General features: G+C 45.1%; 1 protein-coding gene across 2 annotated transcripts; it reads right to left on the bottom strand.

Moving 5' to 3' along the window:
• Positions 1-3065: 3065 nt before the first annotated feature.
• Positions 3066-18661, bottom strand: VEZF1 (vascular endothelial zinc finger 1). 2 transcript variants are annotated; one of them, XM_069033561.1, is made up of 7 exons: positions 18418-18660; positions 12436-13133; positions 11647-11710; positions 10474-10657; positions 8804-9025; positions 6679-6723; positions 3066-6329 (listed from the first exon to the last, which is right to left on the bottom strand). In XM_069033561.1, exons 1-7 carry the CDS (start codon positions 18448-18450, stop codon positions 5902-5904), a joined length of 1674 nt encoding a protein of 557 aa, XP_068889662.1. In that variant the 5' UTR covers positions 18451-18660; the 3' UTR covers positions 3066-5901. The 2 variants fall into 2 exon arrangements, with proteins under 2 accessions (XP_068889662.1, XP_068889663.1); XM_069033562.1 differs by lacking the exon at positions 6679-6723 and having other exon boundaries at positions 18418-18661.

Here is an 18661-nt window from a genome sequence, read left to right as displayed (position 1 = left end):
ACGCTCTGGCTGACAGCTCAGGACGGGAAGCAATCTCGTCTTACAAATTACAGGAGCCCGTTTACACAGGGCAAACACTTCCCGTTCCACAGAGACCAGAGACCGCGAACGGCAGCAGGTCAGAGCCTCCACTTCCTTCGTGGCTCTCCAAACCTTCCAGACATACTGCGGGAAGAACTCCACACCTCTGGGCACCACGGCCTCCCCCAGCACCCTGCCACAGCCAGAGACTGCTCAGGTGCACAGCTGTGGGTGCTGGAGCCTGAGCACATGTGTGGGATGGTCCAGAGCTCTCACAGCACAGCTCTTCGTGCTGAGATTTGTCCCATTCCATCATTTCATCTGTGTCTGGGAGCTGAGTGATCCTGGGTAAAGATCTGGAAGGCTCTGACAGGGAACAGAGCAAGAGTGGAAATACTGGAGGCAAACCTTAGATTTTCAGCCGTACCAAACATGTGCCACATCGTTCTCTTCCCCAGGTTAGCGCAGATCAGACTCTTCTGAGGCACAGCGCCTTGCAGTGAGCTTTGGTGGCTGCAATCTCCTCCTAATCCAGGCTTGTTTCAGGGAAAACAGGCAATTTTACATCCCTTTGATATGGGTCTTAGCTGCTAATGATGCTAGGAAGTAAAAAGAAATGGGCATAGAAATACACAACTATGAAGAATTAAAATAGTGAATTTAATTCAGCCAATTCCAACAAAACTGGTAATTCCCTGGAAAACAAACCTTGGACAGAAAACACAGAACAGAAATGGTTTTGTCGTGACAGCTGGTGAGAACAACTGAGTGAAAAGGTGAATGGAATATTTCTGACTTCTCTGGAAAACAAAATGTTTCACGCATCCTGAAAATGCCCTATTTTTTACTAAATGGGTTGGTTTGAGAGGCAGTGATTGTAAATGCTCTGCAAGGAAAGCACACGTCTGTGCTCTGACACAACCAGTGACTGCAGATGCCAAACGTCTGGTTTCTAAAAAGCCCTGATGCTTCCCTAAAGGAAAAGCTGGGACTTTTAAAAATCATAGAAACATGGAATGGTTTGGGCTGGAAGGGAACCTCAAAGCTCATCTCATTCTAAGCCCCCACCAAGAGCAGGGAAACATTCCACTAGACCAGCCCAGAAACCTGAAGAACAACAACAAAAAAAATCTATTATTAAGAATCATAAGCCTGGCTTGCCCAGTGGTCCTGATTTTGGCTTCAGGGTGATGCAGAGTCTGATGAAACGGTGTGAGGCTGTGGCCAGGCGTGTGGAGGGAGCTGGCTGGACAGCCTAGCTCAGCTCCTCCAGCACTGAAATACTCTTTCCAAACCAATACCAAAAAAGGTTTGTTTCTAGGTCAGGACCTCAGCACTCAATTTTAACCAGGGGCTGACAGTCCAATCTGAACACAGCTGTAAAATGGATTCGTGGGAGAAGCTTTGGCATTCCTTTTGTAATTAGAAAACAGCCACTGAGCTGTGTGCCTTTAAAGGTGAAAGCTATTCTTGACATAAAAATTAGCACGTAGTTCCTCTGACATCCCTTGGCTGCTGCGCTGGGAGCTGTGAGCGAACAATCCAAAGATAAGCAAGAAATATAAACATGCTGAATTATACAAATACGTAGAAGGGGATCAGGTTTAATTTATTTTATTCTCTGACAGACAAAGAGATTTATTTTTACACTTTTTCTCCTAAAAAGCACTGGTTAAAAGGTCCACTTAAGCACTGAAACCTCAATGGCATTTAAAAACTTGAAGTGCTTTTAATAGCTGCCTTTTGAAAATACTGTTAAATCTATTTTTGAGATGGATAAACTAAGCTACCAGTGAAGCAGGGCAGGAGTTTTTGGAAGGGCCCAGCAGTGAGAAACTCATTCATTTCTCAAAAACTCAGCTCCTGTACATGGACCCTGAGATAAAAACTACCACAGTGCTCAATGCTTTAAAAACCTGAAGGGTCCTTTAAATTCCAATTTTCTCTCTTTGGTGGGAATCTAACCCCGACAGCCTTGAAAATGAACCCCAGGCAGTTTTCAGGATACGCTCAGAGTGGCTGTTTGTAAAATAAAAGTGAGGGAAGAGCGAGCAGAACTCGGGAGGCTTATCAGCACCCGGAATGCCCCGGCTAATCCTCGGCAGCCCCGGCCCCTTTATGTAACCTGGGATTGCTGCAGCTCAACAGCTTACTGGGGTCTGGGTGGTTTTCTTTAAACCTCTTGTGGACAAATGCAAACACATTAAATACTTCTTTCTTCCGCCTCTCTAAGGAAAAAAAATGTTGTAAGAGGGGAAAAAAAATGTTTTATTTGTGAACAAGGGCTAATAGAATTAAACTTGTATACTGAGACTAAAACGTGTTTCTCTCTGATCCATCTTGAGTGAACAGAACCTTCCCAATTTACAATACTCAGGTGTAACTCTTTGAAAAAAGGTTGAATCCCAAATTTCCCTTCACCCCCAACACTCTCTGAAGTGCTGGGGTGTTCCAAATAAAGAGAAGAACTGCCCCTTTATACCGTGTGCACCATTTCTGGCAGCGTGGGTGGCTGTGCTGGAATACTTACATCCTCGTGGCCGCTTCCCCGCGGCTCTCCTTGCCCGGAGGACGCCTTCCCGTGCCCTCCATCTGACTGCTCTGACTTTCCACGGCACATATCCTTCCAAGGCAAAATTCAACTTTCAAACTCTCAGCCGGTGCTAAGCCATTCACCTCACGCTGAATGCTTACGGAAACTTCAGAAGGAAAAAAAATAAACCCCCTATTGAACTCCTTGCAATCGGAGACCTGAATGGGCTCGATATAAACCCCACTCGAACCAGCGGCAGCAATAGGCTTCCCTGGATGTTGGATTTGATCCAGCTTAAAAGTTTCCATGAAATAAACTAGGCTAAGCGCATCAGCTGCATAGAAACTAACTCGGTGTAACAGGAGCATCTGTTCTTCACATCCACCATTTTCTTAGAGCCTTAACTCGGCGGCGCTGTGAGGTGCCAGCGGATCCCCGGCCGCGCCGGCACCGGCACGGACATCGATTAGCAGGGAGCATGCACGTCGTATAAACCACTTGACCAGGTAGCTTTTGTTTGTCAGAAAAACAGCTTAATGTATTTGGAAGGATGGCGTTACAGAGCGAAGTCAATGTCCGCACTGAGACAGCGGAGGAGCACACCTCGGACCCATTAATACACGGTACAAAGCAAATGTTTACCCAAGTACAAATGAAACAGGTCGACAATTAGCTAATGCAGCTTTGTGGACATAAACCAGGTACAGTCGAGCAGAACCAACATAAAATAAAAAGGAAACAGCCCTTTTCCTACGCCACGCTAAGAGCACCGTGGTTAGTGGTTTGGGAAGCCTCTGTCACGGTGAAAAATTTCCTTGCCGGTGTTTATTCTACTGCTACACTGCTGGGATAAAAATAACAGCTGGCTGTACAAGGGACCCACTGTCAATACTGCAGTAATTGACAACATACAATTAAGTCTCACACCTGTTTATTGTAAGTAATTCATAGATAACCACTTCTAGTACACATTTTCATACTGGCTTTTAATGCTTTTGTTCTCTTTTTTCTTTTTTTTTTTTTTTAAGCTCAGGGATACCCAAATTTCATCTAAGGGTCATCACTGTGGTTACCCAGACCCAGAAGGCTATACCTACTTTGGGAAACTGGTGCAAGGTGGTGTGGTGGCCAGGGGTGACAGAGATGGCTGGGGAACTACAGGTCCCAACATGCAGGACGGTGTGGTGGTGGTGGTGGCAGCGGGGCCGGGGGAGCGGGGCTGGGGACATGCGCTGGCGGGCCGGCCATGCACGCCGGGCTCTACACAGGGCCAGAACAAAGACCTCTACACACCTGGAGTGAGAACAGTGGTAACAAAGTCATAGCTACATATTCTTCTCTACATTTTTGTTTATTGAGACAAACTAATTAAAAGGCACAAACATAGGGCATATGTTTACATGGACATTATAACAAACATATACATTAAAAGTGTAGGAATGTGTTTCCTTTCTGCTAAACAGAAAGTTCCTAAGCTTTTATATATACAAAAGTTGTACAATTTGATGTCCTAAAGTACAAAAGATCATTTATAAAATTATTTTACACTAAGCTCTATTTTTTTTTTGTTTGTTTTTGTTTTACTATGTAGTCCAAGCCCCTAGAACAGTTTCACGTAAGGATACAGATACCTGTCACCTGAGCCAGCAGCCTGGCAATCACTGCTCGCACGGACACGGCCGGGGAGGAACGGAAGCAGTCCAGTGTGACTGGTCAGTCCTGCTAGCACTCTGTGAAAATGCACACGCTAATCTCCAGAGCTCTCAACTTCATAAAGATAAAAACATCTCAACTGTAATTTCTTTTTTTTTTTTTCCTCTTTTTTTTTTTATTTAATGTAGAGTCTTGGGTTTAGGGTGGTTTGTTTTTTTTTAAACAAAGTTTTAAAAATGTGAATATGTGACATGATAGTCTAAAAAGTATATCTGTTTCCCTAGACTTTGCTTTCTACTTTATGTACAGATAAACAGGTTAAGAAAAAAAAGCACATGTAGCTTAAACATGTGTGACCATTTATGAGCAGTTCTGGGCTGGACAGCTCAGCACCCCAGAACTCCCACAAATTGATAGAAATGTGTTAACACAATAGAAGAATAACGTAAAAATGATGATGTTTGCAAATATTTACAAAGTTGAACAGATTTGCACAACACTTGATTAAGAAATAGGGGAGAAATTAAAAGACGCTCTCTGCTTGTCCTGGAGGGGCATCCTACCTAGTTAGTGGTTAGAATAAAAACTGTATACAATTTAATATAAGACAAAACTTCTAGTGAACAACTAACACGTCTGTCCCCTGCTGAAACACCAGCAGGCTCTGATTGGGAGGCAGAGGGCATAAAAATCACACCCAGGGCCTCCAGAATCTTCCAGCTTAAAGCAATTTTCCTTAAGTTTCCAAGCACTCCTTTTGCTCCTAGATAAGAGTCCCATGGGGGTCTGACTGTTCAGAGACCATGTTTACATACATTTTGACTCCTCTTCTGTCAGCCATGGCTGTTTCTCACCAAACAATAACAGGTTTTTTTTAAAAAATGTTGACTACAATGCTCTATTCCCTTAGGGTAATATGTTGGGTAATATTTACATCTCCAAATATCAGGTCACAATCCCTATTATATGTTGAAGTTAGAATGATAAGTTATCATATGCTTTGCATATCAGAGCTGGTATCACCTTTCCCATAGGGAATGCTGCCTGAAATTACCATATTCCCAAAGGTAAAATGCATATTTTCTCCAAAAATGCATTTTTTTTTAAATGACAACATTGTAATGCATTTACTCATTAAAAAAAATAAAAAAAAAAAAAACATCAACACAGACAAAGGTTCTACACTAGCTCAGAAACAGTGGACTTGCCTGGCAGGTTAAAATGATCCATCCACCCTGTCACAGATACAGAGGGGTCTTTGCTAGTGTTCAGATTAAAATAATTTTCTAAGTTATAATTTGAGGGGATAAAACATAAAACTGTTTTTTTTAATTACCTTTTTTTTTCTTTTTTTTTTCTTTTTTTTTTTTTTTTAAAACTCTGGCAAATAAATCTGTTCTAATTCAGCATCAGTCAGCTACAAGGTAAAACTTAATTTAAACGAAGTGCTCCAGTGAAACTCAAGCCTGAACCATGTGAGCCAAATCAAGGGGAAGATGCTATTGTGGTCTCTGATGGTGTTGCCCCAGTGTCTTAGTCTGAATTTATTATTAACTAAAACAAAACAAAACAAAAAACCCAAAAGAACAAAACAAAACAAAACAAAAAAAAAAAACCCCAACCAAACAAAACCCAAAAAAGAACTGCTGGTAAGGATTCCATTTTAATCCTTTTTAATACTGTTTAGAACTTGTTTACCAGGGAGGAGAGGTGGGCAAGGCCTGGGGCAGGAAAGGCATGCTCTCCACTGGTCTCATGGCTATGTTGAGGGGACCAGCCAGCGTCATGGGGGTGGGCAGGTTCATGGGGGACGTGATGGTGACGGGGTGCGCTATGTTCACTGGAGCGGTTACCGGGGTGGGCAGGTTCACCGGGGTGGTGAGCGTTAATGGAGAGGTCATGGACAGAGGACTGGTTATAGTTACAGGATGCCCTAAGTTCATCGGACTGGATATATTAACTGCACTTGATACATTTACTGGACTTCTCATGCTCATTGCAGCTGCCACTGTGACTGGGTTTGTGATAGTCCCAGAAGCCACAGAGGACGTTATATTGAATGGAGTAGTAAGAGTCACAGGCGTAGTAGCAGCAGTGGAGGTTTGGCACAAGTTAGCAGCTTCTAAAAATGAGACATAAAAAAGACAAAAAGTTTTTAACACATAAAAAAACCATGGACAAGATTTAAACAAAACAAAACAAAACAAAAAACCCAAAAACCAAACAAGAACAGGTACAAATTCTGGAATAATTTTCTTTAGGTATTATTAGTAAGTTAAAACTGTTAACATTCTATAGCCTACAGGAAATACAAACTCTCATGCAGGCCATTTCAACTCAGTATTTTTTCCTGAGAAGTCAAGTGAGGTTTTCTTAGCAAGAGGGTTTCCATGTTCATAAAAACAGTATTGTACAATCAAAAAAATCCTCCCCAAGAGGAACAGTAGAAATAGAGGAGAGAGTGTACATACCGAATGGTACGTACTCTATAGCCTTCTCAAAGGTGAACTGACATTCTGTGAAGGTTTTAAAAAGTCATTATTAGGGACTGATAAGCAAAGCTCGTTTCAATATTTACCTGCTTATTTCAGTCTTAATTATTGCTACTAAACTGCTCCACTGCTCACAGTACCTCTACTTCAAAGCTACCCCAGCAGCACATCCCTCAACCCCCATCAGCTCCTCAGCTTTCACATAAGCTACAGCTCCACACCATGTTGGTTTGGGGGGTTTTGGGATGGGTTTGCAGCAAGCAGGACTGAAGTGCAGAGCAAGGGAGACCCAGGAGGCCGGGGCTGGGGAGCGGGGCCGGCCGGGGGGACGCGGGGGGGACGGGAATCACTCCACATCCATCAGCACCACCTGCCGGCTACCCACACCGGGAGGCTCCGGAAACAGGGAACAGGGCAGGGCTGGCTGCTAAAGAAACCGGGGAAAATACACTCTACAGCAACGTTACTAAGCCGTGTCTGATTCCACAACTGCAGGGCAGGACCCCAAGCTCAGTTACACCCACGTGTCAGAGGTAAGCCAGGAGCAAAGAGTCCACTTTGCCACTGGGGCAATGCAAATGTAACTTTGAAAGCAACATTAGCCCCATTCAAGGGTTACTGTTGGTTCTTCAAAGTCCATAGCTAGGAGGGGTGGAGAGGAAGGGAAAGAGTAAAAAAAAAAAATAAAAATTGTGAAAATAAATTGTACTAGACTAAAAGAAAATCCCATCTAGTGTTGTAAAGCCACCACAAGTGGAACTAGCACAGGAGAACCAGCATGGAAAGAGCAGCTCAGGCACGGCACTGACTGGTCTAACTTCACCTTCAAGCACAGTCACACCCAAAGACACATCCCACCCATGCTCCTTCCCCAGTTCAGTTAAGCTAAAAGCACCAGTCTGACGCCACTGCTACCCACCCCCCTCCCTCACTCCCCATCCTGCCCCAAACCACTATTAAGTTAAAGCATAGTCAACATTCCTAATAAGAAAGGAAAAAGAAACAAGACACAGGGAAGAACAAGCAGAAAAAAATTCTCAGTGATTTCCTAAATCTGACACCATTTCCTTTATCTATTTAGTGGCCTGATTATGTGTAATGTTTCTATTATCACTACATTTTAACATGAATAAGCTGTTTCTGTACTGTCTGATCACAGAATTCAATTACTGGCATAACAAGGGGAAAGGAAGCAAGCAGCCTAAAACACAAACAAGAACCTAGAAAACAAAAACAGATTGAAGGAACTGAAAGGAAGGTTAGGAGAAGAGAAAAAAATAAGGTGAGTCAAAAACATTCCTAAAAACAGCCAGTGAAAAACAATAAGCAGTGGTCACTAAGAACTTCTAAAACATGTAATCCATGAGGTCACATGATGGGCATTAGTAATCAAACTGTTGTGAAACAAATAAGCAGCAGAAACGGAAGAGTTTAAACAACTATATCCTAAAACCACTGAACGGAAGCAATCTGTTCTCTACAAACTGACACAATGACCAACAACAGCAATTCCACTTCAATTACAGCAGCACAGGTAGAGGTGAGCAGTGAGCCAGCACTGATGAGAAAAGGATCACTGATTAGCTCATTTTGTAATAAAAAAAAAGCAACAGAGAAAGAAACTTATCTGAAGTCTAGAAAACTATACAAAGACAGTTATATGATGATAGAGCAGATGGAATAAATTGGGAGAGAGAAGATGAACAGGACACAGAAAGCACACAGGTGCACACTGGTGCTGATGCAAGGACAGGGGGTGTGTGTATGTGTGGGCACACAAGTGAACAAGGGCAAATATGCACCAACACAGCTAAAAGCCACATGCAAGTCAAAGCCCACACTCCTGCCCTGGGGCAGACACAAGCTCCCCTCTGTAACTGATGGCTCCAAGGACACAGGCAAGCACAGAGACCAAGGGAGCAAGTCATGAGCAAGTCATTTAACAGCCTGATCTGGGGCCTGTTTCCTCCTGTTCTTTCTTAGCTGTGACTTCTAAGAATGAAACTGTCATGTAAGACATCCCTCCTGACACCTTAAACTCCCCAAATGACTGTAAACTCCGCTACCTCACAAACCCAAACGCGTCAATATTGGTTTGTTTTACCTTTCTTCCTCGCTTTGACGGCCTCTTCCCACAATCTCAGGGTCTCTACCTGCTTTCCAGGCCAACTTGTTACGTGTTGCTGCTGCTGCTGCTGTTGCTGCTGCTGCTGCTGTTGTTGCTGTTGTTGTTGCTGCTGCTGCTGCTGCTGCTGCTGTTGTTGTTGTTGCTGTTGCTGCTGCTGCTGTTGCTGTTTCTGGTTGCTGGTCTCTTCACTCATGCATGCTATGCCAATCAAGTAAGAACACAAATTCACCTTGAAAAGTTACTCTGCTTTCTGCTGAGATAACAAAGGCAACTTCTACAAAGAGCATGTGGAATCTCACAGTATTCCAAGAACGAAATCAGAGGTGTTTAAAACAATATCATTAATTCTGTGCTTTATAAAACTACTTTTCCAAGAGCAAAAAACCCAAATGTAAGTCAAGAACATCTACTTTAACTGCCAAAAATGTATTTGTATTTAGGAAGAATGAAATTAAAAACTCCAATGAGTCCTCTAGAACTCAAGCTGATTCCACTTTTTCTAAACTTTAGCTCCAGCTTAAAAATGAAAAATAGAAAAGCTTTTTTACTTCTTATTGCAAGTATGACTTAAAAATTTCAGTTTACCTTTACATCACAGAACAGCCTGTCACTACTCTCTGGCCACAGCACAGCTCATCATTTCCACGTCTAACAACTGCTCTAAATGCCTCCTCATGTGAACTGGCTTAGCACCACCAAACTGGCTTGGGAAGCCAGAGTTGTAACTTTATACCTTGAAAAATACTTCACATCCAAATTTCCTACTAAGCTCAACAATCAGGCATTTCAGACATTCCCAGTACCTTCAGATTATCCAGGAGTAACAGGAACTGCAAAGATGTTGTAAATTAATACAGTTTAAAAGGCTTTAAGGACACAGTTTCCAAAGACATTCCTTACTTCTGCCTCTTGATTCCTCTGAAAACCCGTTTTATATTACTAACCATGTGGGTTAACTTAAGTTACAGGTATTTTAATAGGGAAAATTTGTAAGTCAAGTCTTCATTTGCTTGCTAGGCACTCCCAGGCCCAGACCGCAGCACTTCCACAGAGTTTAAGGCTAGAAGGAGCTATTACAAACATCTCATCTGACCTCCTGCACAACACCAGTCAGATGCCATCGATGCCCAAAACATATCAGGGCTGGATTTAAATCCTTTTCTTGTCAGCTACAGCCTGAGGGAGGAAACACTGAGCCCCAGGGTCAAAACTCAGAGAAAGCAGAGAAATCTTTCTCCTAATTTTGATGAGCTTTAGATGAGGCTTCAGACCTGAAACCTGGCAGGTCTTAGCAGCTCTTAAATAGTCTAAAATCTCCAAACTATCTGTTGGACTTTTAGGCCTGCACAGTTCAGGAAGTAGTACTAAACTTAAAAGGTGAGAAAATTTTGGAGCTCTTTTCTTCAAGAGATTGGTCACTGTCATGAACTGCAGGGCATTCCTAAGGGATAAGAGCACAGTGTAGCAGCAAACCAACTCCACACATGCCAATTCTTCAGCTGAAGCAGATTCTGTTACTAAATATCTACTTTTAAGAGGTGTGACCACCCAAACTGACAGACACATAGCTGAATTTTAATGTCATCAAAGGCAATTCCCTTCGCAAACACACTGTTATTAGAAATGTTTGTAAAACGTTCACCTACTTTTATTGATGCCTTGTTTACAGGTATTACAGTTGATACTTTGGCTCTGCCCGTGTGTCTTTAAGTGGCTGGTGATATATGCTGCACTCAGAAGTTTACCACAGATATTACACGATACCTTTCCTTCATGGCGCACCATGTGTGTCCGCAGTCTGTCTTTGGTGGCAAAGGCAGCAGTGCACGTCTAGGTGAAGGACAACAGTTACACTTGAGGTGCAGACAGAGCAGTACAGCATCACCTACAGGCCCACGGGGAGCCCATGTTACCTTGCAGGTCCTAACGGTATCCTAAGTGCATCGACAACATTAAGTTTTACCCGTATTTATAGAGAAACCAAAATCAAACTGCTCAGCAGAGACTGAGAATGGAACTCATTTCTGAGGCAATCAGGACAAAAATCATACTCTGTACTATTTGAACTTTCTAAAAATAGTGGGTTGCCTTACCCACCAATGCAAGAGGGAGCTTATAAAAAATGCCTACAACAGGCAAAGTTGGTTTCTAATATAATTTTACTGTACAAATATGAACTTGGTACCTTACACTGCTCAAGTACTTCTGTTCCCATCCAGAACAAGGAAACAAAACCTTTTCCTAACGCTATTCTTTTTACCCAAGGCTTTTATTTAATAAGATGAGTCACTAAAACACAGGTTGGAATAAGCATGGATATTCCAAGCAAAACAGTTAATTGTTCAAGGGCAATCAAATTATTTTTCCTAGACTCAGTCATCAACTTATGACAACTTTCTTTCCCCTTCCAGCAAAATAACAGATCCAGAATCAACCATTCCCACCCATTTTAAATAGATGTGCTGAGAAAGAGATTTGATTTGAACATGCTGAGAAACACACTGCACACACTACCCCAGAAATGAGCACTGAGCTGAGGATGCTGCTACAATCCTACTACTAAGTTAAGCATATGGTAAAACAGAGCAACTACGCTGTTCTCCAAGAAAACAAAAACCCTCTAATCTTCCTAAAAAAGCAGCCACAGCATCTTTTTAAAGTTCCACCGTAACTCCAGCACTGTGGTGAGGTAGAGGATGTGGCTTTATTCCTAAACTTGCTTTTCAAAAATCCAGGAGCAAATATGGTTCTGGAAATATTCACCTGAGTTGTACTGACACAATAAGGTATTGTTCTTAATAAACCATTTTAGCCCTTACTTGGCATTTGAAGGGTCTCTCTGTTGAGTGAACATGTTTAACGTGACAGCTTAAATGATCAGGCCTGCAAGAAAGAGAGGAACAGGAGAAAAGTGCACACAGTTACAAACACAAAGTCAGGACACCTTGGTTAGCAGTGCTGACACCGCACTGGTCACTCCCTGCAGCCCCCATCCCTCTGACAGCCAGGATAAATCCCTTCCCCTCACCTACCACGAGCTTCACCTGCAACACCTCACAGCTTAAAACCAACCTGCAGTTTAAAACTTAACTCTGTTCTCACACACCTGAAAATGGCACGTTTGGTCACACCTTGTGTAAAGGTGAGAGCGCAACAGCTCTAAAGGTTGAAGTTTTCTCTGTTGCAAGCACAGGTACAAACAGAGCCGGCAGCAATGCAAGCCCCCCAGTGCTCTGTCAGTGCTCTCCACCCTGCTGTAAGATCAGGTGACAGTTTACCTGCCCTGCTGCATTCGGACACAGACCACAGCAAAGGCTGGTAAAGGGGCTCTGTGCACAGCCCCAGTGACACAGACCTGTGTCTTACGGGACCTGGATGAGGTCAAGAAACCATTTCAAACAACTCTCGTAAAAAAGGGACCACTTCTGGCCACTGCTGACCTTGCTCAAATGGAGATTCCCTCACCCTAAAGGCAGACAAGGCTCCTCATCTCCTCACCAAACTCCTCAGAGGTTTGGTTCTCCCAGCCCCTCACTATGATAGCTTAACCCTCTCCTTGCTCAAGAAAAGCCAGTAGTGGAGCATGCCTGGGATTTATCTCATGGTACCTTGAGAAGCCTTTTCCACAAACACCACAGGTGTAGGGTTTCGTGATGCCACCTTCGTGAGACCTCACGTGGTAGGTCATGCGATCCTTTCTCTTGAAGCGCTGATTGCAAATGGGACATTCGAAGGGTTTCTCATCGGAGTGGGACAGCTTGTGCCGGTTGAGGTGGTAGACGTCCCTGAAGGCCTTTCCACACATCTCACAAGCATGGTTCTTCTTCACGGGCTTGCTGGGCTTCTTCACCGTCTGCGTCACTGCCATCGCCGTGGCACCAGCGCTGCTGCTGGGGTTGGTGGCAGAGGAAGACGTAGTGACTGTGGACAGGATGCCTGCGATAGTCGAAACCAGTGAACTCCGGCTGTTGTCACCAGCGATGGTCGAGATAAGGGGCACCATTGTGGTGGGAGTTTTCTTTGGCCGTGACACTAACTTTATCCCTGTGTGGCAGGACTCGTGACGCCTCAAATGGTAGCTGTCCCTGAAAGCTTTGCTGCAGTAAGTGCACACAAAGGAGGTTTTAGGTTTTTCCTTTTTAATCCCAACAATAGCATCCTTTAATGTTTCTGGTGCAGGCTGAGGTTTCTGCGTTATTGGTAAGGGCAGAATCGGCTTCTGATCGGGCGGCTCAACAGCAGAGCTCAGGAGAGGCAACAAACTGTTCTGTGCTGCCTGCTGTTGGTGATGGGAGGCTTCGTGTGCCTAAAACCAAACATTCACACTTAAATTCTCTGGATGGGTGCTCACTCTGGCCTGGTGAGAACATTTACAAACGACAGGGAAGCACATTCTAGACCAAAAGCCATGGAAGGAACAACAGGAGAAGGTTACATAACGCTGGTTTTGGACAAGATAACCCGCTCACGCTGTAAATGCCCTGGCTGTGCAGGTCCTGTGGTAAGTGTAGGACACAGTGCAACAATCAAAGAATTATTAAGTTTCTGGAGGGCAACTTTTCATGGAAGACTAGGTGCTTGTCAGATCTTTTAGTAACAGCATTTCATCTTTACATAACAGATAACTCATTTTGCTAATGATCGTATCAGATGGCATCTCAGGACTATCTCTGGAGAGGATGAAGGTGCTGACAGGAGTTGCAAAATAATGCCTCACCTTTAAGCTGAGCTTAGTGAATTGAACAGCAGCCACAGAGAGCCAGGATGTGATAAGGCGTCTTATTTAAACAGTGTGTTCATACCCCTGTGCCAGCACTGAAACCAAAGCAACTGGAATCAGGAGCTGTCTAAAGCCACATCTCTATATTTAGCAGGTTCCTGATGCATTTATCCACTGACCACTGTGCTCTCTGCATCTGGAACTAACAAGAATAGCGGCATGGCCTTTTTCTCTTTGTCAGCAGCTACTTTGTGCTGGGAAGAGAAGCTGATCGATACACACTGGGAGACGTCTAGAGATGCTGGAGAACACAGTTCGGGGGTGTTTGGAATAAACCCTGAAAGCTGTTTGAAAGCAGCCAATACCAACTAACTTTGCACTACAGAATCAGTGGCAGAAGCTACAGGGAAGGGAAGGGGGGGCCTGCAACCAGCAGCGCTCAGCTGAGCTGCAGCCTGCCTGCCACGGGCTGTGCTGCACCACGCGTGGTTATTCTAAGGCAGAAACACTGTTATTAAAACTCATCCAGTCAGACTGGGACAAAACCCTGGCAGATACAATTTTAATGTGGTTTAGAAACCACACAGACCAATTCAGCCTAATGGAGCATTAAAATAAATCACTCCAGCACCTTAAGCCAGTTTAAGTGCATCTGTATTCAAGATGTGCCTCGGTCTCATCAGACCAGTTTTAAATCAGGCTCGTTATTAACGCAGCGTGCCAGGCCTGAAGTTGAGTTTGGGGAAACTTGTATTCCCATTAGATCAGTACTGCAGCCTTCCAGGACTCCTTTCCTAGGGTTTTCCTCACAAAATAACATGACTCAAAGCTGCGAGAGCTGAATAAAACACTGTGCTGGTGCACAACCCCGACCTATCTACTTTTACATCTGTTGGGGATGACAGTGCTAGGAAGTGCACTCAGGCTAATGCTCTTCCCTTGGGAATCCATTTCAACGCGTCCTTTGGACAAGCCAGTATTTCTAGAAGCTCACTTTGGGCCTTTTTCCTAGTTGTACCCTGGATGCTTTGCCTGTCTGGATCGCAGCACGGACTACAGCCCCCCCCCAGAGCATCTCTCCCTTGCTGCAGGGCAGCTCCTGCCCCACACAAGCCCTGCATCACTCCAATCTCACTTTTTGGGAGCATGATGCTGGTGATCTTTGGATAAAAGCCATGGGTGGATACCAACACTAACCCACGTGGGAAGGAATACAAGCTCCTGAACACTCCAAGTCTATCTGACAGGAAAACAGTTTCCAGGAGAAAGCCTGGACTCTGGACATTAACAGGAGACAAAATCATTAGGAGCCAGGCCAGGCTGTCCATCAGTATCTGCATTTTAGATCCATCTGTGCTGAAGCTCGGGATGCAACAGGTAGGCTGGATATTGCCACACCTGCCTGGCCACAGCAGCCACCTCAAACAACAGCCCAAGGGGCTGGTTTATTTTAGGGAGCGATTGCCGAAGAGCTGGATCCAGAACTCTCCTGGAGGCGACGCTGCTAAATCAGGGCATGGCACAAGCTCCAGCAGCTCCATTAAACTTTTCCCTGACTTCAGTGACAATTGTGGATTTTTAAACTATTTATTTTCCACATTTTTAAAAAGGTTTTGACACTTCTGCATTGCATGAAAATAGAGTCTGCATGATACACACTGACAGCACAATACTGAGCAAGTTGTGCACTTCAACACGATTTTAACTTTAAAAAAAATCTGAAATGTTTTACAACTTCAAACCAGTGTTAAACAATGTTAAACTGCACCAGAAGACACTGCAGAGCACCTAATGATAGTTCCAGAGATACAATTTCAAAGGCAGAGCTACCAGATCGGATAATGGAGAGCCCAAATCCTTTGGACAAGGTTCAAACTTGGGCAGTTTATGGATATTTTTAAGCCTCAAAGAATGGTCAGCACTTCAAGGTAATGATGCACTTATTCCTACAGATCCGATGGAGACAGCAGACATAAAACAATGTATATCCACAAAGCTACAGGCTATGGAGCTGCTGCTTATGTAAGTCTGCTTATCTTGGTTCCCAGGGAGCCGGCGTTATTAGCAGTGCCGTGCTCCTCACAGCCCCTCTGCCACGAGCCGTGTTCCTCAGTTTCCAAGGGCCGTTAAAGCCTTTTAAAAAAGGATCAGGCAGCATTTTTTTTTAACTCCCTGTTGGAGAAGGGAAGCCAGCACCTGCTGCACGCCTCTGGCAGGCGCAGTTATCCAGGCTCCAACCATGGTTTTACTTGACCCAGCATTAACGTCACGTCAACATTCTGGGGATATTTTGATGGCCTGGGACAGGCTCTCGTGCAAAATCCCCTTGTTCTGTCACTAATTCCTTCTCTCCTGGGGGGGCAGTAAACAAAAAAACCCTGCAATTCGTGACCCGGAGTGTAGGATGTGGCATTGTGAACTTCCAATGCCAGAGGCTAAAATATTTTTGTACTCCAGCCTTAATGTGAGAGCAACAAATTAGCATGAGTCATATCTTGAACACTCCATCTGATGGATGAGTCCTCCTCACATTAACAGATACAACTTTCACTTCCCAAGCAGATACTAAAAGTGGTTTTCAAACTATGCATTTTGGGGACTAAGAAGATCCAAACAAGAACTGCTTATTCAGTAGCATGACTGTTTCTTTAGAAAGGGATACAATTCATCAAAATGCCACCTAAAAACAATCAAACAACTTTATTTGGAAGGAGCGATTTACAGTCGCACAGCCCACTGCTACAGGACTAAAATTAAAACGCTGAACCCTCCTCTAAAAACATTTGGCTAAAAATTACAACTTTATATTCCACATATTAAGCTGTCCCTTAGGAATCCTGTCCCAGCTGGAACACACACTTGGTTTAACACTCCCCCCAGGAAGAACGAGTGTGAATATTCAGCCACTTCCATTTGTTATTTAACTGACACTGGGGAGAGGCTTTTAAATCCACGCTTTTTAACTAGTTTTAACTAATCAGCTGGATCAGGGCTGACGTGCTGCTGTGGGAATGGGAAGAAGAAAAACGAAAGTCACATCAGGACTACCTCAGTGCTGCTTTCTGCTGGGTGCATTGGCATGCTCACACCCCACATCACTGATTTTAACAAAACCACTCAAGAAACAATATTCAGCATTTATTATGAGCTCTGAAAGCTTTATTATTTAGGGAGGGAAAAAAAATCAGAGGAAAATTTCCACGTCACAGTTTTACGAAGATGCTTCCGAGTCGCACGTTCAGAAAGTGAACTGCTGACTCCTTAATTAAAAGCAGCAAAGCCGACTCCTAAATCAGCGTGTGACATCACTACTTCAAAACTCAGCACCTTCAAAAAAACACGGAGGAACAGCGAGGAGCTGGACACGTACTTGAAAGCATTACTTGGCATTTCTCAGCCTGCTGCAATACAGTCCTGCCAGCCTAGGAAAAATTTCCCCTGGAAAACGCTCAGCTGGGAGGCAGCAAGGCACTAAACCAGCCCCGGCTCGGAGGGAGATGGCCCTCAACTAAGGAGATTAACTTCTTAGCGTGAAGTTTCCTACGTGCGAATCACAACTGCCCACTAGAGTGAGAAATAATTCACCAGACCTCAGCCAAACTCGATGGCATCACCCGCATCCATCACGAAAAGGCGGAAAACCCAGAGCCCAGCTCCCGGTACCGGCTCCCCGGAACATTCCCGGCGTGTTTTCGGAGGCAGAGAACCCGAGCGAGTGACTCATCCCTTGGTACTTGCAAGGGACGAATTTTTCCTCTCTAAAGGAATGGTGCTCGCTCTTGGCGGATTTATTCATTCAACTCAGGTTTTCAAACTCGTGTCACGGGTTGGGTTTGGGTTTAATTCCGAGGAGGACAGTGAGAAAGCGAGCGGCCGCGACCGGGAATGTGCAAAGAGGATTATTTTACCTTGAGAAAGGTGATGTGCTGGGCGCTTTCCCCCCCCACCCCCCCCCCCGCTGCTGCTGCTGCAATCACACATTTTATGCTTTCCAGCTCAAAAAAAAAGCAGGAGAAAACAATCTGGCGTGAAAGGGCTCGCGAGCCTCACAAAAGCCAGGCGAGGAATTTTTTTTTTTTACTTTTTTTTCTGGTACATTGGATTTTCTTCGGAATTACATAAACAGCGGTGTTTTTAAGTCAGTCTTTCACCGACAGAAAGGGGGAAAATTGTGACTCAGTTAGCAAAGGGAGGGGTTGCACGCTCCACCGTCCCTATTCCTCCCCATTCCCGTTAGGATTTCGCCAGTTTTTACAGAAATCCGGCCCGCTCGCGTCCTATTTTAAAAGAAAACAAGCTCCCTCGTCAGCCGGCCCTGAGTCAGGCTGTTTAAAGAGGGATTAATTTATTCTCCCAGACACGGCGTTTGTTCCATCGGGGTTTTGTTGGAGCCCGGTGGAAGCTTGGGGTTGCTTTTTTTTTTTTTTTTTGGTTGTTTTTTTTTTTTTTTCTGTTGTTGTTGTTTTTCTTTTTAGGCGGGGGGGGGAGAGAAAAACAAGCAAACATAAAAAAAAAACCAACAAAAAAAAACCCAAAAAGCGCGATCTCATGTTTTACGGTGGGAAAATGAAAATAAAATATAAATATGAATATCGGTGGTTTGCAATGAAAGCGGGAAGGGAGCGCGCTGCGGGGCGGCGGCGGAGGGAGAAAGTGCAGGAGGGAAGGAGGGAGAAGCGGAGCCGCGGGGCCGGTGAGGCGCTGCCCGGCGGGCCGGGTCGGGCCGGGCCGGGCCGGGCCGGGGGCGGGCGGGGGCCGGGCGGCCGCGCTGAGTGACAGCCCGGCCCGGCGGGGACCGGCGGGGCCGCGGCCGTGAGGGAGGGAGGGAGAGAGGGGGGGCGCGGGCAGCGCCGCCGCCGCGGGGCCTCACCTGAAAGAGGAACGCGGTCCAGTTGGCCTCCATGGCGGGGGCGGCGCGGCCCCGGGCGGCGGCGGCGGCGGCTGCGGCGGGCGGTCCCCCCGTCGCTCCCTCCCCCGGGCCGCAGCTACATGGAGCCGACAACAAAGCGGCGGCGGCGGCGGCGGCTCAACATGGCAGCGCCGAGCGGCCGCTTCCGCTAACCTCGGGCTGCACCACTGCGGCCCAGAGGGGGGAGGCGGCGGCGCGGCGCCCC

Source organism: Aphelocoma coerulescens, chromosome 19, assembly GCF_041296385.1.
Source record: "Aphelocoma coerulescens isolate FSJ_1873_10779 chromosome 19, UR_Acoe_1.0, whole genome shotgun sequence".
Classification (NCBI taxonomy): domain Eukaryota; kingdom Metazoa; phylum Chordata; class Aves; order Passeriformes; family Corvidae; genus Aphelocoma; species Aphelocoma coerulescens.
The sequence above is the reverse complement of the archived record's forward strand: the minus strand, read 5'-3'. Positions and strand labels throughout refer to the sequence as shown.